Source organism: Sturnus vulgaris, chromosome Z, assembly GCF_052056855.1.
Source record: "Sturnus vulgaris isolate bStuVul1 chromosome Z, bStuVul1.hap1, whole genome shotgun sequence".
Classification (NCBI taxonomy): domain Eukaryota; kingdom Metazoa; phylum Chordata; class Aves; order Passeriformes; family Sturnidae; genus Sturnus; species Sturnus vulgaris.
The window spans coordinates 73292172-73316062 of record NC_142283.1 but is presented as its reverse complement, the minus strand read 5'-3'; the positions used below and the strand labels follow the sequence as shown (position 1 = coordinate 73316062).

Sequence of the window (23891 nt, the reverse complement as noted above, 5' to 3'; positions counted from 1 at the left end):
CCACAATAATAAACCCCAAAGAAATGGCCCGCCCAAGGGCAAGGGAAACTGAGTCACAGGCAGGACCTGCCTGCCTCCACTCCTCCGGGATGCAGGGATGGGGGCAAACACGGTTGGTGAATGCAGGCAGTGCTGACCCCCGAGAGCACGGGGGAGGGTTGTGCACTCTCGGGGGCTTCCTGAGCCTCGACGGGACACCCGCGCTCCGGAGGGCACCGCACATCAGTGCATCACGGTGGGATCCCCATCCCAGCGCTCCGGCCGGACTGGGACCGGGGCGGACCAGGAATCTCGGGCAAGCGGTGGGCAGCGGGTTCGGATCCCTCCCGGTCCCGGGGGGCGGCTCACAGGCAGGAAGCGTCCCGGGGTGGTGGCGGCAGATTGGCAGAGCCCTGCTCCAATGGAGCGGCGGCGGCAGCCCCGGCGGCTTCGCACCGCCTGCGCTACCGGCCCCAGCCAGCCCGGTGCGGGCGCCCCGCTCCCGCTCCCGCTCCCGGCCCGGCTCGGCTCCCGCTCCGCTAGCGCCATGGACACATAGCCGCGGCGCCACGCAGGAAGGTAGGGAACAGTGCCCCGCTCCCCAGCCCGCGACGGGAACGAGTCGCCGCCGCCCCGAGTGCGCGGTGAGGGACGCGCGGCTGCGGTCAGCCAGCTCCCGGAGCTGCTTGCTGCCCGGCTGGAGAAAGTTGTGCGGGTGTGTGTGGATGTCTGTGTGTCTGTGTCCCCTCGCAAAACAGCTGCCAGGGACTTGCCCTCCCCGTCCCTCCCGGCTGCTTGTGGGTTCCCAGTGCTGCTCCCCCTTCTCCGCCCTCCGCACCTCCGCCTTGCCCAGAGATGCTCGGGGGATTGATGTTCCTGCGGTGGGATGTTTGAGCCCCTTCCCCAACCTGCACAAACCACCCTCTACCATTCCCTTTTTGGACACCCCTTCTGTCTCTGAAGGGAGTTTTCTGGAGGAAGACTGGAATGCCAGGCAAAGCGCCCCCCTGGCAGGGCCCTCTCTTCTCCTGGGGGGTCCAGGGAAAAGCTGCTCCCAATTAGGAGAGGCGCTGGGAGAGGCGCTTTCCCAAGCGCGGGCGCTGGCAGGGCTCTGCCTGCCTTGTCCCTCCTTGCCCCGAGATGCTGTCTCAGTCCCAGCTTTCTGTCCTGTGCCAGCCCCGATGAGTGGCCAGTCCTGGGCTGTGCCCACCACCACCCTCACAGGCTGGCTGTGTCACCCACCAAGTCCCCTCCAAGCTCTGCCTCCGGGCTGGTGAAAACCGTCAGAGATGTCCACGGGGCTGAGCTTGGCTTGGGCATCACTGTCAGCAGCTGTGACCCCACTGTGATGGGGCCTGAGGGTGCCTTGTGCCTGGTCCCCATGGATGGCAAGAAACCCAGAGCTGCAGCAGCTCACAGATGTGTTGCCATGCACACAAAATGGTGTTGGACTGCCTGGCATTGGTGGCATAGCCAGAGCTGAGGCTCCTGGGGCTGCCCAAGTGCCTTGTGAGCCAGGATGTGACTGTCCCACGTCTGGCTGTTGTGTTTGCAGGAGGAGGTGGCGTGTTTGCACTCTACCTGTTCATGGGAGGGCAGGTTGCAGCGAGGTTATGTGTGCAGTGACATGAGGCACATAGCATCCCAGCCTGGCACAGGGAGAGGAGCTTCACGTGGAGCTAGGAGCTGGTGGAGACCCTCCTGTGGTTGGGACAAGGATGAGATGTGGCCACAATGCCCCCTCATCACCCATACACCCTCTCCCCCAGCAATCTGGCACTTTTTGGGCAGAAACGAAAGGGGCAATATGTGCTCTCCAGAGAGCTGCAAACTGACCTTGGCAGCCAAAGTGGGACTGGAGGTGGAGGACAGGGTCTAAGTGGTGACAGCAGGGTTGTGCTCAGGGCTGGATGGCACCAGCAGTGGGTGAATAGGGCTTGTGGGGTTCAGTGGGGTGGTGGAGAGGGCTCCCTGGAGGGTGCAGCTAACAGCAGAGCCTGCAGGAAGGTGGAAGAAAAGCAGCTCTGGTCTGGTGCTTCCTATTCCAGGAAGAGGAACCTCACAGGGAGGGGAAAACTTGACTTGATTATATCTAATAAGCCACTTTTTCCCTGTCCCAGCAAGCTGTCCCAGCGGCGGGGGGAGGAGGATGCTTGGCCGAGTGCAGGCCCTGTTTGTGAAGGATGAATGAATGACTCACAGTGCTGTGAGTCTCCCCGCCGTTCTCATCGTGGCAGCAGCAGCAGCAGTTCCCCTTTGCAGCTGCTGGGTTTATCAGAAGCAGTCATGCTGGGTGGGCACCCAGGTGGCCCACACCTGCAGCCCACACATGAAGGTGTCCTGCCTCCCCTGCCCTTCTCACACAGCTCACCTGGACCATCCTGAGTGGGGAAACCCTCATGGATGGCAACAGTGCCTGGCATCCTCACCTGACATGAACTAGCTGAGCACTCAGTTCAAACCCTTTCTTTCCACTCTGCTCCTGTTCAAAGGCAACTCCAGGCTCTTCCTGCTCACACAGGCCTCAACCTCCCTCCGGTTTCCTGCCGAATGCGTTCCTGGAGAGCTTATTCCCCTGTGGGTTTGTGCCAACATTGTGCTTTTAGTTCAAGACCTCTTCTCCCTCCCTGGTGTTTACCCTGCTATATTTATAGCTTCCTCGTTAGGTTAAGCAAGCCAAAGGATTTTTGCCTCCTCTTCTCCTGCAGGTTTGGCTCTGGAGGAAAACCCCTTGCGAGATGCTTCCCGTGGGAGGGGGCAGGTGCTGGCTTGTGTCTCTGCTTTCCTCCCTTTGGAAAATTTTGGCATCTCTTACAGCTTGTTTCCCCTCCTCTTGTTTAGGCATGAAAGAGAGTGGCTCTGCCCCTGCCCCAGATACAGCCAAGGGCAGAGTTTGGATGGTGTGGGAGCTCTTCCCTATAGACAACATACAAGGGCTTCAGCAGCATTTGGGATGCTGATGCAATGCCAGCATAAGGGATTAGCCCTGGGATGTCTGAGCTGGCTTGCTGGGATGTTTAGAGAGTTTTTGGTTTTTCTAAGTGTTCCTGTGGTTACAACAGCATCACTTGTGTGAAAATCACCAAATCTCTCTGGCTGGGGATGCCATGACTTTATGACCTGAGTTTCTACCAGCAAATCTCTCTGCACCTCCCAGTGATGGTTTTCTTCTCCTATCCAGGTTATGAAGGTGGGGAAGGGCACAGATGCCTTGCATCAGTTGTGGTTGAATCTTCTCCAACAGCCAGATTCCCATGGACCATTTCCGTGGAAAAAGGAAAATTCCTCTGGAGATTAGTAGCAGGTTTGTCAGGGATTAGTGCGTAAATAGGAATTATCTCTGAAATTTGGCTGCTTCCTAGATCTCTGAGTCACCCTGGCATGGCAGTAGGATGGGATGAGCTTTGGGTTCTTTTGAAAGGTCACAGCACCTGCAGCCCCTGGAGCATCTGCCAAGCTCTCTGGTACAGGTGGATGGCTAGGCTGGAAGGTGCAATTCCTTCTCTCTAGGTGGTACAGGCCTTTGACGTGGCAAAAAAAATGCTTGAGTTGGGGGCACCCAAGAAAAGAGGGACAAGAAATCTGTCAAGCCGTGATTTGCCTCCATTTTACCAGGATCACTCACTGTGGTCACATTGGTCACAAGTGATTGGCACAGCTTAGGCTTGCTGTAATGGGCATTGGTCATTGCTTAAAAAGTCTTTTGAGGAATTTTGGAAGAGTCTGGGCAGGGGAAGTCACGTCCACTTGCTCATACATGTTTCCTAAAGATGCTTTTGGAGAGGACAAGGAGGCTGGAGGGGCATGGTTGGACATGGGGCTGTCCCATGCAGGTGGTGATGGCCTGCATGCAGGCAAGACTGCATTGACCAAGAGAAGGAGGATGCTGAAAGCACTTTGGAAATCAGCCTGGGGCTCCCCAGAGGCTGCTCAGCTCTGGTCCATTCTTCTCAGTATGAAGACAGCCAAAATAGAAACTGCCTAATGAAAATTGTTATGGACCCTCAGAGATTGCCGTATAGGGAGAGGTGGAAACGTTCAAGGCTCCATCATCTAATGAAATCCTTACGGTGGAAGGAAAATCATTTGGGCATCTTATGGTTTATTTCACCTCCCAAAGTGAAAACAAGGCATGCCTTGTTTAGAAGCCAGTGCTGACAACACACTGAGGGGAAGAAGGGAAGGAATAAGCTTCCAGCTTTGGTGGACCATAATCTCTGCGGCTGTTTGGGGAGGATGTTCTGAGCCATTGACTTTGAAGAGTGTTGTGCTTAGCTGTAGTTAAGCGTTCCTTCACCTTGGGGAGCTCCAGAAAGGGCTTGGGGCTGTTGCCTGCCATCCTGCTGGCAGCCTGAGGAGTGTGGATGTCCTCACAGAAGAGCACGTGGGAGGCGGGAGGGCTGGCACAGCATCCCTGGAGCCCCGGGATGGCGTGGCTCTGCCTGTCCAGCTGTTTCCTTCACCTTCCTGTGCTTTCACCATCCCCTTCCTTTGGGACAGAAGGCTTTCATCCTGGCCAGACCAATAGTCCCATAGGCACATCACCAGTCCATTTTTGACAAAGGTTGGCACAGGCATCAGGGCCTTTTGAATTCAGTAACATCATGAAAGGTACAGTTCAGCCCTTGCCTTCCTGCAAAAATAGATAGGGAAAACCAGAAGGGGTTGTCATGAAGGGTCTTTGCTGTGGCACAGCCCAGTGCCTTGCCAGTGTTGCGACAGAGCTCACAACAGCTGCGCTGTAACAGCCCTGCAAAGGTCTCCAGGGATGGCCTGGCCACAGTGGCCCGGCTTGATTTTGCAAAAGCTGCTGTCACGCAGGGTGCCCAGGCCAGCTGGCACCTCCCCAGACTTCCTTACAGCGCCAGGGCCAGCCCCCAGCTGCTGGGGAGGTCTGCAGGAGTCTTTGCTTTCCATGAGTTTTGCCTGAGGCCTCAAGGCTTAGGAGGAGCTGGAGGACCCAACCAGCTATTGCTCCATCCTTTTCTTGCAAGGGCCAACACGAAACCCCGGGGGGTTCCTCGGTGCTTTGGCTGCTTTTGATTTTTTAGCTCCTGCAAGGTTCCCACTGGGCTGTTTCATGGCTCCCTTGAGGCTGCTCCACCCCATCCTGGCTTTGAGTTACGCAGCTTCATGGCTGGAGCATGGCTGTGCCGGGGGAGGCATCCCTTTTCTCTGGCCTCCTTGATCCTGTGCCTAGCTCCATTTCCCCTCTCCAGCTGGGACTGTGCCCACAGTCCTTGCACCCCAGCATCCAAAAAACAGTGTACATAGCGAGGAAGATGAGTACCTCCATTTCCTGTGCTGGCACAGGGAACAGCCAGTGTGAGGGACTCAAGAGTATCATGTTGACACAGCTCTTGATCTGCTGCACATCCACATTCCTCCGTCCCCACTGGAGTTTGCAGATATGCACTGGGTTCCTTGGCAGCTCCTCAAGCTGGATGGTTTGCCCTGGAGGTGCCTTGGAGAGCTCTGCTCAGCAAGGCACTGAGGCTTTGGGCTCAGAGTGGTCCGGGAGCATGGTGAGATGCCCAAGCTCAGATGGAGCAGCAGTGGTGCTTATGCTGTGCCTGGGATGGGTGGGTGGATAGATGAAGGACTTGAGCACGTCGAGGTGTGTGGAGAAGCACTCCTGGGGTGCTGCTGTTAAGAATGGGATGGTACTGGGGCAGCATGTCCTGCTACATCCCCCGACTATGTCCCCATGAGACATGTCCCCAGTAGAGTGCTGAATGGTGAGCCACGCATGGAGAATTTTCTTCCTCCAGTGCCTGGAAAGCTCTCTGAGAGCTTTTTTCACCTATTTTCCCCACCTATCAAGGGCAGAGGGACTGTGCAGCAGCATTTAACCCTCCTAGGATATGCGGGGGACCTCACATTGTTGCTGGCGACATGGCTGCTGCATCTCCATCAGCAGCAGCATTTGAGGGATGGCAGCAAATGCCTCTCTACCATCCCTCACCACAACCAGAGAAGGGTGGAGCAGGGCCAGAGGCAGCATTTGCGGCCAGGCCTATGAATTTCCAATTACCAGCTCGCCTTGCCACTGTGTGAGAGGTTCCTGCACCTAATTTTTGGTGAAACGATCCATTTTTCTCAGTAATTTAATAGCGTGGGCAGGCTGCTTGCTGTCGGAGAGCCAGCAGTGAGCACGGAGGAGCCTGTGTGCCGGGCTGCCGGCCGTAACCACCTTCCCTGGGCGACGCAGGAATGCTGACCTAATAGAAAAGACATTTAAAGAGGAGTTTTGGACAGCAGCTCAGCTCAGATTCAGCTCATGCGCACGGCTGCTGATTGTAACAGGGCCTCTCCATGCTCCAGCAGGTCCTGGGGACCAGCATGGGCAGTGGGGACATCCCTGATGGGAGCCAGGCACCAGGGCACAAGCCGTGCTAGCCATCAATTGGCACAGCAGTTGTTTTATTTTCTGGGAAAAAAAGTTGCCTCGGGGTGGGGGCTGTCGCAAGTTGTGAACCAAGGCTGGGTTCAGCGCCCGGCTGCGGTTCTCCCAGGCTGGAAAAGCCGTGGCGTTTTGCTCTTGACATTTTCCAAATGAGATGTTTTGATTTATTCTTTTTTTTTTTTTTCCAATTTATTTTATTCCCTGCCCCAAGGTAATGTTTGGAAGACAAATTTAGCTCGATTTAACTCAAACCTTTTTTAAAAAGTAAAACCACTGAAAACTAAACAAGGCCTATCATTTAGAACAAAATGTTTTGGTTTTCATTTTCCTTTTGGCATGAAAAACACAAACTTCATTTTTTTTCATTTTCCTCTTGACCTACAAACAATTTTACTATTTTCTTTTCTCCTCCTTGTTCATTCTCAAGACCACATTGTGCATTGTGGCCAGGGAACCGGCAAGCCCTGGTACTGTTCCTGGTGGGATGGGGGTCCCAGAGTGAGTGCTTCCCTGTGGAGACCAGTGGAATCTTGCAAAATCAAGCAGGAGCTGCTCTCCCTGCTGCCAACACTGACTCAGCTGGGAGCTCCTTGTGGACAAGGGAGGCCCCTGGTCATGGGTCTGTTCCAGCTCTCTTAGGGGGATGTGAACCCCTGGGCAGGGCAGAGCTGTGCTGCGGGTGCTGTGCTCTGCTCCTGGGCATCCCTACTGAGAAGGGCGAGCTCTGGCATTGCCTTCTCTCCTTGTTTATTCAGGTTTAAAATTAATCTGACCTTCCCCTGCTCAGACTTGTGCAAACATGGCACGTCCGTGGGCAGGGAGCTCCTGCTGGCCCGAGGGGAGCCCTCTCTGTATCCAGCTTGCCACATTGCTGTCCCCTCTGGATGAGATGCCCACGAGGACCCGGGTGCTGGGGGATTGTAGGGCTTCCTCCTGGCAAAGGCAGCTTTGGCAATCAAATCAATCAGTGCACGGTTAATCCTCAGGTACGAGCTGCCAGGAGACTGAGTGCCCAGATCTGGCGTCTCCGAGCTGGGCAAGGGGTGGCTGCAATGCTTCCATCCCGAGCAGGAGCCCATGTACCAGAGCCAGCGATTGTTTCCCCAGCCTTGACCCGCTCCACTCCCAGCCAACCCAACCCTGCGTCTTCCACCTTTTCAAATCCCAGCTCTCTGCCCTGCCCCAGCCTCACTGGGCTGTCAGCCGGGCAGGAAGCAGGGAAGGGGTGATGGGGTGCAGCACCGTCGCCAGACCTGGTGCAGAAGCAAGCACCCGACTCATCCACCACCTGATTTTATTTTATTCCCCTCTCAGTGCCTCTCTGCATACCACAGCCGTGCTTTTTATAGCCCCCAGCTGCAGCCTCGGCGTGCTCCCAGCCAGCTCCCCGCCGCAGCCCTGCTCGCTCCATGCCAGCAGCCCCGGCCAGGGGGGATGGATGACATTCCCGGGGTCCCTGTGGCGGTTCAGGGAGCGGAGAGCATGGGCTGCGGAGGAAGGCAGATAATTAAACCCTAACCCGGAGCCACGCTCCCGTGCCGGCGGAGGCCTTTAAAGAGCAGCATTAGTCACCCCCTTTCTAGCCGGCACGTGCCGCTGCCAGGTCGAGGCCAGTGCTGGTGGCCTGTCCCTCACTGTCCCCTCCGGTGCTGCCCAGAGCTGGTTCCAGGCAGCCCGAGCCACCAGCTCCTTCCATGAGCCAGCTTGGAGGGGGCTGTGTGTCAGCAGGAGGGGTGCACCCTCCGACCCCTCCAGCCCCGACTGCCCCCCAGCCTCTGGCGGATTTACAGAAGTCAGAGGGAGATTAGAGGTGCCTGCCCACTCCCCGGGAGCACTTTTACGAGCATCTGGGTCTCGCTGCTGCGTTTCCACATCTCACAGCCACTTCTACAGCTGGGATGCTGCTGTGGGATCCGGAGCGAGGAGGAGGAGGAGGAAGAGATGAGGTACGAGGCTGCAGGCTGCATGCCTGGAGCACCCCTTTGCTGGGATGCGGGGTTTGCAGAGCGGGGGCGGCCGGCCAGCAGGCAGGGAGCGAGCATCCTCGCTGGGAAGCAGCGGGGGGGCCCCCGGCGCCTCGCTCCCCGGGCTTTCTCCAGACGTGATTTCACCACTGCGGGGAGGGAGCGCGGCCAAGGGACAGGCCCTGCTCGCCCCGACGGCACCCGGTTCGCTTGCCGGGGCGTTAGTCATTTGGGCCGTGGCTGGCAGTGGGATGTGCCTCGGGTCCCCGTGGGTCAGGGGGATGGAGGGCTTGGAGAGCCTGTACAGGGCACAGGGAGAGGGCTGGGGGCGGGGATGGATGGGGGGGAGGTTCCAGGCTCACGGCCCAAAGTCCCCTCCTTACTAAGCTGAAAAGGGGGGCAGAAGGAGTGGTGAGGCCAGATGTGCGCTGAGTATCTCCAGCTGAGCAGGTGGGCCAGGTTGGAGCCACCATTGCTGAGCTGATGCCTGCAACTGCTTCCCAGCCTCCTGCTGTGGCTTTCCAGAGCTGGACATGGCACCATGGAGGCAGGGGCGATGCTGTGGAGTGGCAGTATCCTGCTTCAGGGATGGATTTGGGGATTATCCCAAGGAGAGGGCTTCTCCAGAGGTTTGTGGGGTCCCTGGGAATGGGAGGAGCCCCATGGGACCCTGCCATGTCCCCGTTATTTTGTGTGGGCACAGGGTGTTGGGTGCCTGCGGATAATTTTAAGCCTTGACTAAAAGACCATCCAGGTTATTTTACTTCCAGCAGGGAGGCAGGGAGAGGCCAACCAATGGAGTACCAGTGGCGTTGCCATGTGGCTGCTGCCAAGCAGCTGGGGCCAGGCAGCCTTGGCTCCATGAAGGCAGGGCAGTAGACCAGGGAAATTGGAGAGGTGCGGGGGTGACAACAAAGGGATGTGCTGGGGTGGGTTTTACAGAGGCACAGCTGTAGTGTTCACCCAATATGGGTAGCTGTAGAGAGTGGCCCTCCCAAATCTGTTCCCTCCTGGAGATGCTGAGTTTCAGTCCATGAGGGATGGGGTCTCGCTGACAGCACCTCAGCCCTTGGGCAAGCTGGGGGTGGCTGGAAGGGCTGTGGGAAGGGGGAGCTGCTCGTGCTGCCGGCCAGGTGCCGAGCATGACGGGAGAGGGGAAAGCCTCGGAGACTCATTCCGAAACAAGGCTGCCCTTTTCTTCTACTTTACGACTGCATTTTAATATCCACAAACATCCCGCCCTCCCCGGGCTGCTGCCAGCAGAGCCTGCATCGCCTGCGCTTGGCCTGCCGAGAAACCCCGGCCAAACCCTGGGCCCCAGTGCAGGGGAGAGGATTATTTTTCCCCCCTCGTTTTTTTGTAAGATATATTTTCTATAGCTCTAATTGGACAGGCTTGAGCCTCGGCCAAGGCAAACACACCTGGGGGAGCCTCACTTTACAGACCCCATCTGCTGTGTCGGGGGCTCTGCTCCCCACACAGCCACTGCCTGGCCCCTTTATAGGGGAGGGGGCTGCTGAGGTGGGGGGGGTAGGACCGCTCCCACGCCAAACCACTGAGCAGCCTCCGTGGAGGAGGAGAACCCAGCGAGGCGGCGCAGGGAGATGGTGCAGAGGCAGCGGGGGCACCCGGCAGAGCCCCATCCCACAGCAAGATTCCAGCCCGGCGTGGAACTGAGGTATCTCCCCCCTGCCAGTGCTGCTGTGGTGGCACAGGGCTCTGCGCCCACCAGGGTGGGATGCTGGGGGTGGGAGATGCAGCAGGTACCAGCAAGGTTTTGTCTTCCTGGGGTGACAGCATGTTCATCAAGGGGCTGCAGTCCCCAAAATCTGTGTGTGCCTAGGGAGGGAGGATGTGGGGGTTCCTCAGCATGTCAGGGTGTGTTTTGGGCTACAAGACCACCTACCCGGGGAAACCTACTCAGGGGCTGTTCTGGTCAGCAGACAAGGGACATCAGCATGCCAGGCCACTCCAATGGCTTGCATTGACATCCAAATCCACGCTAGACTGAGCTTTAGGTACTTCTTCCTGCAACTCTTGGCTTTTTGTGGGGCTTTTTAGCTGGACTCTTCCCCTTCCAGTTGTTTCAGGATCTACCTCCAGTGCCACCATTACTAGTGGGGCGAGCAGTGCTGGCACCCTTATGCTAGGGTGTCATGGGTTTCACCTCATATCTGTATTTAGCCAAAGGCAAGAGAGCTGTTGAGGGTCTCTGCTTTACCTTGCTGGGGTCCCACTTCTTCTGGGACCAGGATGCATACCCTGACAGCACAATGTGTGCCAAGGAGCAGCAGCACACTTGGGTGGCACCCACCACTTGGCTCATCCTGGAGTACATTTTGCCTTCCACACACAGCATCTGCCAGGGCTGTGCAGAGCACAGTGCTGTGCCCCCACTCCATCCTCAGGGATGTATGCAGCACACCATCCCTCCCTTGTCCCTGCCCCTGTGGTGACCCAGCAGCACCACAGAGGCATCACCACTGCAGAAAGTGCTCCTGCTGCTCGAAGTGCTGCTGACCTCTCCCGGGAGGAGCTCTGGCACCCACTGCACCCTCTCCCCTCTGACTGGTGCTAGGGAGATGCTGCCTGCTAAGGGAAATACCCTGTTTTCTTGGGGTGCATTACCACCCAGTGCACTCAGGTACTTCATACCAGCACTGCTGACTTGGAGCAATAAGAACTGAAGTGGCAGCTTAAAATAGAAAGGTAGGATCCAGCCTCACCAAGGCCTGCTGTCTCACTTCAGGTGAATGGGATGAGCTGTGGGGAATTATGCAGGCTGGAATGTGCCTCTGTTCTCTTCTGGCCAGGCCAGAGGATCTCCCTGTGCATGGGGGGAGTTCTGGGGCACAGCCTGAGATGTGGCAGTGCACAGGGCAGCTCAAGCATTTCGTGAAAAATTTTGGAGCTGTCTTGGCCTCCAGTCAGAGCAGGCTGCAATGGGAACATTTCGAAATTCTTTTGGATGAGGAAAATTCCACGGGCAGCCCCCCTCCAGAGAAAGTTTGGGATGGCTGAAATGTTTGGAGTGAGAGGCTGCTTGCTTTTGTTTACTCTGAAGTATAACATTGGAGGGGGGGAATCCAAATGAAAAAAAGAGAGACAATAGGAGCCTGTAAACAGAGCTGGCCCCGAGTGAGGCTGGGGCTGCTCTCCAGCACTGGGGAAGGAGATGTGTCAGCACACTCACTGCATGGCCCTGCTTTCCCCCTCTTGGATACAATCACACTTAATCTTTCAGAACTTGGCTGGGTTTTTTTTCCCCTAGCGAAAAACGAGACGAATGGTGTTTTTCCAACCTTCTCAACTTAGGCAGGGCTCAGCCCCCATCCCCTGGCCCTGTACTACAGCCCCCATGTTTTCCCCTTCTTTCCACTTTTTGCCACGTTTCCATCTCCTTTTGGCTTGGGGACTGCCGTCTGATTGGTTTGGCAAGAAGTTTGGTGTGGGGGCATGGATGCTGCCCCCAGTGAGGTGTTCTCCCAGCCTCTGTTCCTGACATGTGCCTCGCAACCAGCTGCCTCCCCTGAGCCGCCTGTGTGTAGCAAATTTGATGATCTTGGAGGTCTGTTACAACCTTAATATTCAATCATTCTGTGAAAGCAGTAAGGGTTGACTCCCGGCTTGGAGAAGACAGGTCATGGTTGGTTGTCCCACCAGGTGAAGGAGGGTGGCACCATTATCCCCACATCACACGTTGTTGAGGGTCTGTAATTTTCACACCCCTCACCCCTCTCGAACAGGGGCACTGCTGGTAGTGTACAAAAGGTTAATGGGACACCCTTTGCTGGTGGCTTTATTTGGGCCCCCCTTGGTGATGGCTTTATTTGGCTGGCCAGGTGGTCCTTAATGACTCTTGAAATCCCACTCTTGCCCAGAAGGGATTTTGTTTTGCAAAAGAAGTGACAGCAAATTGCTAGCTGGGGGAGCATTTGTGTAAGGTGAGCTGTTTATTTTGGCCCTGCTGTGTTTTGGCTGACCCATGCGCCTTCATGCCTCAGGGATGGAGCTGAGCCTGATGGCTCCTGGGCTCTGGCCAGCTTTGGAGCAGGAGGAGGGAAGGGGGAGCATTGCCTATGGGGGATGCTGTGGGGCCCTGCTCCTGATCAGGGTTCCCAGCCCTAGGCTGGAGTTCATCGGGAGCATCAAAAGCAGCTAGGTGTGCCTGGGGCATTCACAGGTATGTGCATGTATGTCTGTCCCCTCCATTTATGGATGTGTGCTCTTGTATCAGCTCCAGGACCAGCTTATGGGGGAACTCTGTTCTGGGAGATGCAGATGGTGTTGGGAGGGCAGGCTGCAGGCTGGTATCCGACTTTTCTGCCATACTGAGAGCTGCGTGTTCACTTAATGCTCTGCCGGCCTGGGCTGAGCCCAGGAGCAGAAAAATGTCCCAAATCCCAAAATGTTCCTGGGACAGGAAAAGCCTTTCCCACCCTGCTGTAATCACAGGGTGGCCCAGCTCTCTGCTGGCAGGTCCCACCCGTGTCCCCAGATCCAGCGCTGTGCCCATCCCTGTCCTGTAACCATATGCCAAGGACAGTGGGGATGCAGCACCTCCTCCCACCAACTTCCATGCCTCCACCCTAAAAATAATCTCCAAGCTGTAAAGAAACCCACCAGCACTACGGCGCTGGTTCTTTACAGCCAGGAGATTATTTTTAGGAATGTCTCTGGCACGTGGCTTCGGAGAGAGGAGTGTGGGGATGGGGATGGAGAGGGGGCGCCCCTTCTCTCCCCCCTCGGAATGCAAACGCTGCCAGCTGGCACAGAGTCAGGGCTGCTGGCTGCTAACAGAGCCCTCGCTGTTTTGGCCTTTGCCGATGCCTCCAGTTACAACCGGGAGCCAGAGACTTCTTCCCGCAGGATGGAGCAGAGGGGAGAGGAAATCAGGGCGTTGGGGTGAGAGTTTCCCGGCTGTGGAAAGAGCAGAGCCTGACCTCCACAGTGCTGCTGACATGCTGAGGTGTGTGGGGGCCCCCCAGGCCAAGCACCAGGAGCTGCTGGCAGCTGCTGGCTCCACAGAGGAGAGAGGTGACCCTTGGGTTATGGAGGGGTTTGGGCTTGGCTTTGGACACCGGTGGAGCTGTGGTCAGCTGGGTATCACCAATGGATGTTGGAGGGGGTCGGTATAGTTTGGATGGAGATGTATGTTTTGTCTGGCTGTGGAGGTAACTGGTTCTCTGGATGATGCTGGGGTCGTCCTTGTGATTGGGCTGAGCTGGGGTTAACCCCACACCAGGGTTGCATTTGGTTTAGCCCCACATTTGAACTGTGTAACTCCATGACAGGGGCTGCTGAGGATTAACCCTGTGTTTGAACTGAGCTGTGGTTTAACCCCAGTCCTGAGCTATGCCGAGTTTAATCCCACATTAGCATGGCATAACCACATGTTTGACCTGTGCTAGGTCCAGCCTCACATTTTGGCTGAGCTGGGTTTAGCCCCACACATGGGCTGTGCTGAGTTTAACCACACATTTAGACTGCACTGGATTTAATTCTCCTCCTGGGCTGGGTGGAATTTAGTTCTCCTTCTGGGCTTGTCCCAGTATTTGGGTTGCCCTGAGTTAATCCCTGCATCAGGACTGTACTGGGATTAGTCCTGTGTTCAGACTGTGCACAGGTCTTGTTGGACTGCGCTGGCCTCACAGGGAAAGACTCCAACTGGTTTTACGGGTTTAACTGGGGTAATTCCAGTGCACTGGGATTGCACTGGCTGCAGCTGTGCAGGTGTGTGTTCTGGCACAGCCCAGCATGGCGTGGAACCCTCTCACAGCAGGCGTAGGGGTCCATGCACCCCAACAAAGTGATGCAGAGTAAAACAGCCTTTTTTGTGGTCCCCAGGACACTGGGTGGGGGAAAGGACTGGGGACAGTGTTCAGAGCATCTTCCCGCAGTGCCCAAGGTGAGCAAGGTATTGCCTCAGGTGCTGCTTGTAGTCCTGGAGATTGTGCGTGTCCGTGGTGGTGGTGGGGACATGCTTCTCTCCAGCACCCACTGCTGGGCTTTCTCCGGGCTCCCAGGGAGGGTGCCAGCAGCATTTAGGAGATGGGGTGGCTGTTGCAGGGGAGCATTCAGCAGTGGAGCTGATGCTCCCCTCACAGGCACACGTTTGTGCAGTGATGATGAAAGTCAACAGTGCTGCAGGGATGGGTAATTCCAGGGCGCAGGCAGATCAGTGGCCACAGGGATGTACTCAAACCATGCCATAGCACCTCAGAGCAAGGCATGGCGCTTCTGCGGGCCTGTCAGGTGCAGAGGGATTAGCAAGGCACTACTCCCAAGGCACATTTCCCCACAGGGAAACAAGGAGAGGGGAATTCCTGCAGTATTCCACGTTTCAGCATAGGACGTTTTTCCGACAGCAGTCACTGGCAGAGAGGAGGGTTTGTAGCACAGGGACAGGGATGCTCCCACACCTCAGGGGATGCTCGGGGTGGTGCCATCTCTCGGGCATTAGAGCCAACTTTGGGCCTCTGCCCGTTGCTTTTGGCAGGTGGGTGACTCCATCAGGGCCTGGCACAGGGTAGGCAGAGCTGCCAAGTGCAGCATGCATGGTTGTTCACCATGTCTCTGTTTTAGCGATGCTGCCCCTGACCACTCTAGGAAGAGGTTAAGAGGCACCCCAGCTTTTTGTGCTCGGTGAGGAGCATCCCACGTCTCCACGCTGCCATCTGCAGCCTTGAGGCACAGTGTCATCTGCTCCTGTCCCTGTCCCCACCACCCCAGCTCTGTGTGCAGCCCATTTGCTTTGAAGAGCAACTTCAAATGAAGCAAAACAAAAACCCAACAGTAAGAAAACAAAACCCAATGTCTTTCAAAGCACCGAGCACAATGGAAAGTTGGCTTCCCCCAGGAATCTGTGCTGGGCTTTGCCAGGCCACGGCAGGGCATAGCACAGAGCAGCTGTGCCGAGGGAGCTGTCACACCGAGCATGGACATTGGTGCCGGTGCACATGGCCACGATTTTGAGGGAAGTTTTGGCTTACAGCACTTCGGTTTGCGTGCAGAAAGGAGCTTATGTCAGGATTTCTCCCCACCACTGCCCGAAAACTCTTGCATGAGCTCAAATAATGACGAGCCGAGCAGAACAGCAGGATCGGGGAGGGATGGAGAGTTGACACCTTGCATTTCGGGCTCCATGGGTGACAGAGGCTGCCTGGTCAGCCTGGCCATGCCAGTGAAAACAGCATCCCGTGCTGAGGGAGCAGGATCCAGCACTGCTGCCCTTCGTACGAGGACCAAACCACACCCCCAGGCTGAGCTGGGTCCCTCTGTCCTGGCTCTGGAATGGGATGTCACCCAGCCCTGGGCTGGCGGCAGGCGTCTCTCTGGCCAGGATTAGCATGAAGGGAGGAAGAAAAGCTCTGATTGTTCCCTCTGTCCCGGCTTGGCTCCAGGATCACTGTGCTGGGACTCTGTGTCCCCAGAATGTGTCACTGCTGGTGCAAGCATCAAGGGATGTTTTCTCTGCCTGTGTGCCCATCTGTGGGGGTGTGGAGCCACCAAGGAAGGTAGGCTTGGCCACTCACACACTTGTGTTCATTTGCACGCCTGTTTTTCCCTTGGCCAAGGAGTTTAGTGGCAGAAAGTAAGGGGATCCTTTCTGGGCAGGCTGTCTTGTAGCACTTGGCCCCCTGCCCTGCTTCTGCACCTGGGGCAGGCAAGGGCTCTGGGTCTTCTCCAGCTCTGTGGCTCTTTCCCCTTTTGTTTGTGGCCTTTGGGCAGGCAAGGAAGGGCTTGCCTTGGTGCTTCTCTCTGCAGTGATGCTTCATCCCCAGGGATAGTTTTTGGCAGTGCTCATGTGGGTCATTTACTGAGTCAGTGTGTGTCTGGAGGGGCTCGGTGCTGCCTTCTCACGCTGTGCTGGCAGGGGTGCTCCTCTGGGGCAGGGGAGCTTATGGGGTGAGGATGGGGAGCTCTGGGAGGACCCTGGGATAAAGGGTGATGAAGAATGTGGACCGGTCATTAGGATGAGCAGCGTTAGGGTTAGGTTTAGGGTTAGACTTAGGAATCAATAGGGTTAGGGTCTAGGTTAGTGGTTTCCAACTAGACTTAACCACTCGGGTCATTATGGAAGCAGGCTGGATACCCTCTGCAGTGTTTGAATGAAAAACCAGGGTGGTCAGGAGAAGAAATTATTTTATTTTAGAGCTGTTTCTCTCTCTGTATATTAACACACACTCCCTTCTTCCTGACACACACACACGCACATACACCCACCCCCCCGTCCTCCTCCCTCCAGAACTATTCCTTCACTCTAGCCCACGTGGTTTTTGGAGTTATTTTTGGTTGCTGCTTCTAAGACAAAATACACTCATTTTTGTCTTCTTTTTTTTTTTCTTTCCATCACCAAAATATTTTACTTTCAGGCCAAATGTTCCCAGTTACTTACCAGCATAGTTTTGGCAGAGACTTTTTGACTGATATTTCTTGGGAACATTTCTAGGGTGGTTTGGTAGGAAAAGCTTATGACAGTCTCATTAAATTATTTACATTTGGGGCTTGTGTTTGAGGCTGTCTGGCATGCTCAGAGCAGGGTTGATGTGGGGTGCCGCACGCCTTCCCCCCTGCAGCAGATTGCCTTGTAGCTCTTGTTTCCTTTGCCAGGCGGTTTGGTCTGTGGCCATGGGCACTCGGCCACAGGAGGGGAGCTGGCTGCTGCTCTGGGGTGCCTTTGCTGGGCTAGAGCATCCCTCTCTCCAGTGTCTCAGCTGTTGAACCCATGGGGACACAGATTTATGCCTGCTCTTGGGGCTGGCAGGGAGCTCACTGCCTTATGTGCCTTCAGCTCCTATCTGCAGTCGGGAGCAGAGCCCAGCAGTGTGGGTATAAATAAACAGGCCTGTCCAGTTGTGAGAGGTGGGCAGGGGGTCTTCTAGGGAGAAATTATTAATTTCTGATTGACAAAGACCATGTGGCACTCCTGGTAGGGATAGTGTGATGCTGGCCAGATGAATGCCCTGGAGCCGTGTTTTCTGGCCCAGACAGGGTAGTGGGGCTGGGATGGACAGGGTGCTATGTCCTGCTGATGCAGGACTCTGAAGGTGGATCCAGATGCTTTAGGGTCGTGCTGGCTGGCACAGAAAGGTGCTGACTGGGGTGGGTATCATAGAATACTGCTGGCTGTGATGGACAGGGTGATGGTGGTAGGGCAGGACAGGGCAATGCTGGCTGTGTTGGCCAGCGTGACACCAGCTGATGTGCCCACAGTGGTGTAGCTTGGGATGGAAAGAGTGATGCTGGCAGGGAGGCTCCAGTCCATGGCAGGGGTTGACCCATGAAGAGCTGGGTGTACATCCCTGACTCTGCATCCCCTGCCCCTCTCTCTGGTGATCACTGAGTGGGAGGAAGGGATTTCAGCACCATTCTCTCACAAGTGGAGACTTACCTGGACCAGCCTCACAGTGAGTGCAGGCATGAGCAGCAATGTGAGACTTGGTACAACCTGAGCTATCACAAACCTGCTCTCCCTTGCTGTGTGAGCCTGTTTAGATCTGATTGCTGTCACCTGCCATGGAAATACAGGCCAGAATTTCTCCTTGGTCCCTTCCCACCCCAGCTGCACATGCACAGGTCTCTGGACCACCCTGGGGTTGGGAGCCAGCCAAGGCTCCCAGCACAGCATTGCAATGGCAAAGAACCTTTAATCCCTCCACCCCACACAGCCCCAAGCTCCTGGTCAGTGTTTTCCCCCTACTCCAGGCATGGGGACTGCTGAGCAGCCAAGAACCAGCTGTAACTCTGACAGACAGATGTGCCAGCTGGGATCCCGGGATTCAGTCCCTCTTCTGTCCCCAGCAGGATGGGATGAGATGAGAGGTAGATGCAGGATCCATGGCCCTGCAGGAATGCTGTGGGCTGTGGACGATATCGGCTGCCCCACTGCAGGGAATAACACTCTCTCCTGCCCTTCTCTGCCTCCTCCAGATGCGCAGTTCCATCCCAGGCCTGGGCAGGGTGATGGTGTTCCTCGCAGCAGCCCTGGCATCAGCCTCCTTTGCTATCCCTGAAGACTGGGGAGAGGAAGGTGAGGCCCCCACCAAGCTCCTCCATAAACCACCCCCCCTTCCGCCATGTCCCAGGCATGAGGACCCTGAGGACACCCCATTTCCCCCAGACAGGAACAGACCACCCAGGGCTACGTGAAACACAGCCCTACATCCTAAGTGATGGCCAACCCGTGTTTCTGCTCATTGCCCAGCCCCAACTGGGATGAGTCCTTACTAGTCCACTGCCTTGCATATGGTGATACCTGCAAGACCCCATAGCTGATGCCCACCCACTGTGGGGTACAGCCCCAGAGACTCCCCACCTGCACCCCTAGCCCTGGTGTGGGGTGGCATGGAGTGCTAACACCCGTCTGGGATGTGTGTCCCTCCAGGTGTGCAGTATGGACAGCTGGGGACAGACGTGACACTGTCATGCCCTGGTGTCCGTGCCAGGTAAGTCTTTTCCATGCACATCAAGGGATCTATCCAATGGGATGGTTTACAGGGTGGGCCTGTGCATCCCTATCCTCTAATGCAGCCTGCCTGGTCTCTCCTGCTCAGCTCACCAGTGCAGTGGAGACGAGCAGGTGCCACGGCGCTGCCAGAGGGCTCAGCCATCCAGCAGGGATCCCTGGTGCTGCCAAGGGCCAGCTTGGCCTTCATGGGAACATACAGCTGTCATGGCGAGGATGGTGGCCTCCTGCACACTGTGTCCCTGCGTCTAGGGCGTGAGTAGCAATGTCTGTGAGCTGGACTGTTCTAGGGGGAGTGTGGTGCCTACACCCCTGCCAGGGGCTTCCCAAAAGGGGGCTTGGGGTTGACACAGGCATCCCTGTGTGCTGGATGGGCTGTGGGATGGGGGACTCATTGCTGACTGCTGTTTCCCCCCGACCCCAGACCTGCCTGGAGTTCCTTTTGTGTCCTGCAGAGCATCTGACTATGAGAATTTCTCTTGCTCCTGGACCTCCAGTGTGGAGACCTTCCTCCCCACCAGATACATCACCACATACAGGTGAAGTATCCCCGTAGGGCGTGGATTGGGCTTGTTATGGGTCACAGCCAAGTCCATCTGGCCATTCCACACATGCCCTGGGTTCACCTCCTGCCCCAAGGACCATGCTGCACCCCAGAGCAGGTCCTGTTTTGGAGTGAGCAGAGCACGAAGCATTTGCTTGCTTTCAGTGGGGATTTTAGCAGCACTGGGGGGCTGGCACAAGCAGGCTCTTTCCCTGCTGACAGCTCTGCCAGCACCAGAGGGGCAATAAAAGAGAAGCAGGTCATCTGCAAGCCTCCACGCTCTGGCATGCTTTGGGATGAAAGGAGCCCTGACAGCATTGCTGCTTCTAATTATCCCTGCAAGCCAAATTAGCGGGCGGCTTTGAAGTCCAATGGAGCTCATAAAACACAGCCCTGCTGAAAGCTGCAGGAGCTTGGTGGGGAGGGGCCTGAGTGGAGCATCAGGGGCTCCACAGGGAGGGGGAGTGGAAGCATGGTTTTTGGGGGGCTTTAGGGGGAGGGTGAAGCCAGGCTCTGGAGAACTGCTTTTATCAGTGTCTCTGTGTCTTTGCTGCTGTCCCCCAGGCAGGGAAGGGTGTCCTATTTCTTTTCCCTGGGATCCCCAGCTCATGGCTGCCAGGCTGTTCACTAGAAGAGTTGGACGTGGCTTTAGCTCTGTCCCCCACACTGTCACATGTGTCAGCGTGGGAGCGTGGGGCTGCTTTGCAGTGTGGACTACTCTCCCTCCTCTGGGTCATGGTGGGATTCACTTTGTGCTGCCCCCTCATCCTAATCATCTGCTTTTCCATCTGTCTCCATGGCAGGAAGAAATCCCTGACAGGCGAAGAAAAGCGGAGGTAGGACTCCCACCCTGCTCCTGCTCCCTAAGCACTGGCTCCCATCCCAAAGGCTTTGCTGCTGTCTGCAGCAGGGACCCCAAAGCAAAAGCTGGGATCCCCATCAGGGAGCCAGCTACTTCCCAGCTACCCTGGGAGTCTGGGAGAAGGGTTTGCCTCAGGGAAAGACCTTCCCAGGCAGTGTGGAGCTGGGATGAGGGTCCCTTCTGTCATGCTCAAAGGGATATGCCAGACTCGGGAAGGGTGAGTGCAGCTGAACCAGAGGGGCTGCCTCCTCCACTAGGGTCTTGGCATGGGGGTCTCCCTTGGCACCTCCTTGGCAGCATTTGGGAATTGTGCGTGGTGGGCTGGTAGGATGTGTCCCCACCCTGCCTCCCTGTCTGCAGGAACAAGAACGGGCACGCTGGGCTGTGCCTGCAGGATCCGTCCCGCCCCGGCACCTGCACTGTCCACAGGTCCGAGTTCTGGAGCTCCTACCGCCTGAACATCACCGAGGTGAACCCCCTGGGCTTCAGCTACCGCCTTCTTGATGTCACCATGCAGGCCATCAGTGAGTCCCCATCCGCCTGTCTGCCTGTCCCACTGTTTGCCCATCCCTGGGCAGTTTCCTGGGGATGGCGGCAGGGATCCCTACACCCCTGTCACAGCAGTGTGGGGTGACAAGGGCTTGCTGTCCTTTCCCACACAGTTAAGCCAGACCCTCCAGAGGGCTTAGTGGTGGAGCCCATCCCCCTGGCCCCACGGCGACTCCATGTGAGCTGGAAGTACCCTTCCTCCTGGCCAAAGGAACCCCACTTCCAGCTGAGGTTTCGGCTCCAGTACCGACCCGTCATCCACCGTTCCTGGTCCGTGGTAAGTGTGCAAGGAAAGGCGGGGCCAGCACAGGAACAGAGTGTGCATGGGGCCAGGGAGGGTAGTGAGGGATGGCCCTGCCTGCCCCACAGCTCCCCTCTGCCTGGCGCAGGTAGAGACGGTGAATCTGTCTGAGGTTATCACGGATGCCTTTGCTGGGCTGGAGCACGTGGTCCAAGTCAGTGCCAAGGATTTCCTGGATGCGGGGAATTGGAGCGAGTGGAGTGCTGAGGCCCGAGCAACACCAGTCAGAGGTGAGAGGGGGACAGAGCCAGCAGCAGCCTACCATGTTATGCCATCCCTCCCCAAAGTCCCCTTGAACTGCCCCTCTTCAGTCCCTTCCCCATGGCACTCATTCCTCCGAGTATCAACCCGGGTGAGTCTCAACTCGGGCCACTTAAGGTTGGGAGGCAGAGCTGCAGGACAAAACATCTCCCAGCCCATGTCAGTCTGCAGCTGTGCTGATGCCATTTGGGGATTGCCCCCCACAGGCTTGGGACAGAGCGGGGCTTCCAAAGCGCCATTAGCACCTCAGTGGTACCCTCGAACTCGTGGGACCTCTGGGGAGCAAATATACCCGTCCACACTCCTCTCTGTGGGTCTCTGGGGTGCTTCATATGCTTTTGGTGAGTGTTTCCGTCCCTTCTGTCCTTCCAGACCTGGCCTCCACAGCAAGTGAAGAAACCACTACAGACGCCAGACTGGAGAGCCTGGCTGAGGAGCCCTCCCAGGCTCCCAACCCTGAGCCCATCAGTGAGTAGAGCCTCGGGGTGGTGGGCAGGAGTGCCATGTGTATGGCTGAGAGCAATGGGAAGGGTCTCTTACCCCAAGCATGTGTGTGGCTGGGCTGTTGGAGTGTCCAGGAGCTTGCCATAGGGTCCCCAGATGCTGGGGACTGTGGCATCCCTCAGCTGTGAGAGTCTCTCTGTCCCAGATCGCAGTGACCCCTTGGAGAAGATGGCTGTCCTGGTGTCCCTTGGGATCTTTGCCTTCTTCATCCTGGCTGCTGTTCTTGTCATCACCATCCTCATCTGGTAGGCTGGGTTTTGAGAAGGAGGGGCCGTATGATTGCCATCCTGAACCCTCAGCATGGAGTGTCCTGTGATCCCCCAGTCCTACTCTGGGGTCCCTGCCAAAACACACTTGATGCCCCGTTGGGTGGTTTATGCTCCCCTTGCCCCTGTGCCACACCAGTGCCAGCACACCCATTACTACCCAGCCTGCCTGTGCTCTTTCTAACGACCCCAGATCCAAGTGACCTTTATTTGAATTCCCTTAAGAATTCTGCTCCTTCTAATCCTCCCAAAGGCTCCTGCTGGGGAGTCTCACGCTCCAGAGTCAGCACAGACATCCCTCCATGTGGCTTTGCTCCCTAGAAATCCTGTCCCCAGGTCCCCTCTCATCCTCCCACCATGGGATCTCCCTGCCGTGCTCTGGCTCTGCTGTCAGTCCCTGTTCCCATCCCAATCCTGTTCTATCTGGTGGCCAGTTCCTGCTGTAGCCCTGGAGCTGATCCACTGGAGGGTACTGGGTACAGCTGGGCACAGCTGGATGGGAACACAGCAGGATCACTGGGAATGTGGGCAGTCCTGATGCTCAGGGAGGCTGCTTGGCGTCTTCAGCCACCATTGCTCTCATCCCCAGGCTCCGGGTGAGGAAACACGGCAAGGACAAGACCAAACCTAACTTTTTGGTTGCTGCCACCCACTTGAAGGCACTACCAAGTGAGTCAGGGTGCAGGGTGGGGAATGGGGGGGAATATGGGGCAGGGAATGGGGAGCATGGGGCAGATCAGTGTGTTTAGTGTCCCCCCTGACCCCCTGTCCTCTCTCTCGGCAGAAGCTCAGATCCTGTAGTGAGCCCTGGCCGATCCCTGCTCCCTGCACCCGCTTGCCCACGCGTGGGACTTGATGCCACTGCTGGCCCCCAAGGACCCCACGCCTCCTGGGTCACCCCACAGCTGTGGACATTGCCGGAGCCCCCAACACCCTGGGGTTGCAGGATGGATCCTAAGGAGAGAGGCTCTGCTCTCAGGAGCGTTGGACTGCCTGAGCCCACCAGGAGCCAGCTGGAGTCACTTGAGGCTCAGGGTGACAGGCCAGCTCCACCTCCGAGCGCTGCTAAAAAAATGGGGATAAGACACTGAGCCAGCCCCACTTCACTGCCTAGTGTTGAGGGGGACCATGGGTGTAGGCTTCCGGGGGTGCTGGGCATCAGTGCCAGACCAAGGGGTGCTGACCCCTGCCTGTCACCCCCCACCAGCCGCCAGCAGGCGGAAGAGAACAAGAGAACACCCCCTGCCCCTTCCCCCTGCCCCAATCCCCCGTGCTGTGGCTGGACGGAGCAGCGATGCCAATAAAGGGGATATGCCAATGCTGTCATTGGCACTGTCCAGGCAAAACCCCTGTGCAGATGATGCTGGGCCAAGGGAGGGGTGAGTGCCAGCTTGGGAATGGTCCCTGCAGGAGGTGCACAGGCAGCAGGGCTGCCTCCCAAACTGTTCAACCCTCTCCCCAGGTGCCTGGAGGGGCTGAGGGAGCATGACATCTGAGACAGGACCCTCTGCACAGCCCCCCTCGCTCTGCATGTGGCCCCCTTGCTGCACCTCGACCCGGCCCCTCTAATGGCTTCCATGTGTTGGCACCTCCCGACCCCGGTGCTCAGTGCCAGCAGCCCAACAAGATCCAGATGGAGCTGGGTGGAAATTCAGACAGCGACAACGCGTGGAGCACGGGGAGCAGAGCCAGTGCAGGGTGGGGACCCCCCTGGGTCCTGGGTCTGCCCATGAACCATGATGCAGAGGAAGCCTGGACTGGGATACCCACAAAGGGTCCTTGTGCGG

General features: G+C 56.9%; 1 protein-coding gene across 2 annotated transcripts; it reads left to right on the top strand.

The window, feature by feature from the left end:
* The first annotated feature begins 425 nt into the window (after positions 1-425).
* Positions 426-23450, top strand: IL11RA (interleukin 11 receptor subunit alpha). 2 transcript variants are annotated; one of them, XM_088156857.1, is made up of 13 exons: positions 426-558; positions 18283-18382; positions 18737-18797; positions 18906-19072; positions 19242-19356; positions 20165-20197; positions 20584-20747; positions 20886-21049; positions 21162-21303; positions 21707-21802; positions 21984-22083; positions 22694-22773; positions 22889-23450. In XM_088156857.1, exons 2-13 carry the CDS (start codon positions 18283-18285, stop codon positions 22903-22905), a joined length of 1239 nt encoding a protein of 412 aa, XP_088012983.1. In that variant the 5' UTR covers positions 426-558; the 3' UTR covers positions 22906-23450. The 2 variants fall into 2 exon arrangements, with proteins under 2 accessions (XP_088012983.1, XP_014741534.1); XM_014886048.2 differs by lacking the exon at positions 426-558 and adding an exon at positions 13179-13318.
* The last annotated feature ends 441 nt before the right edge of the window (positions 23451-23891 follow it).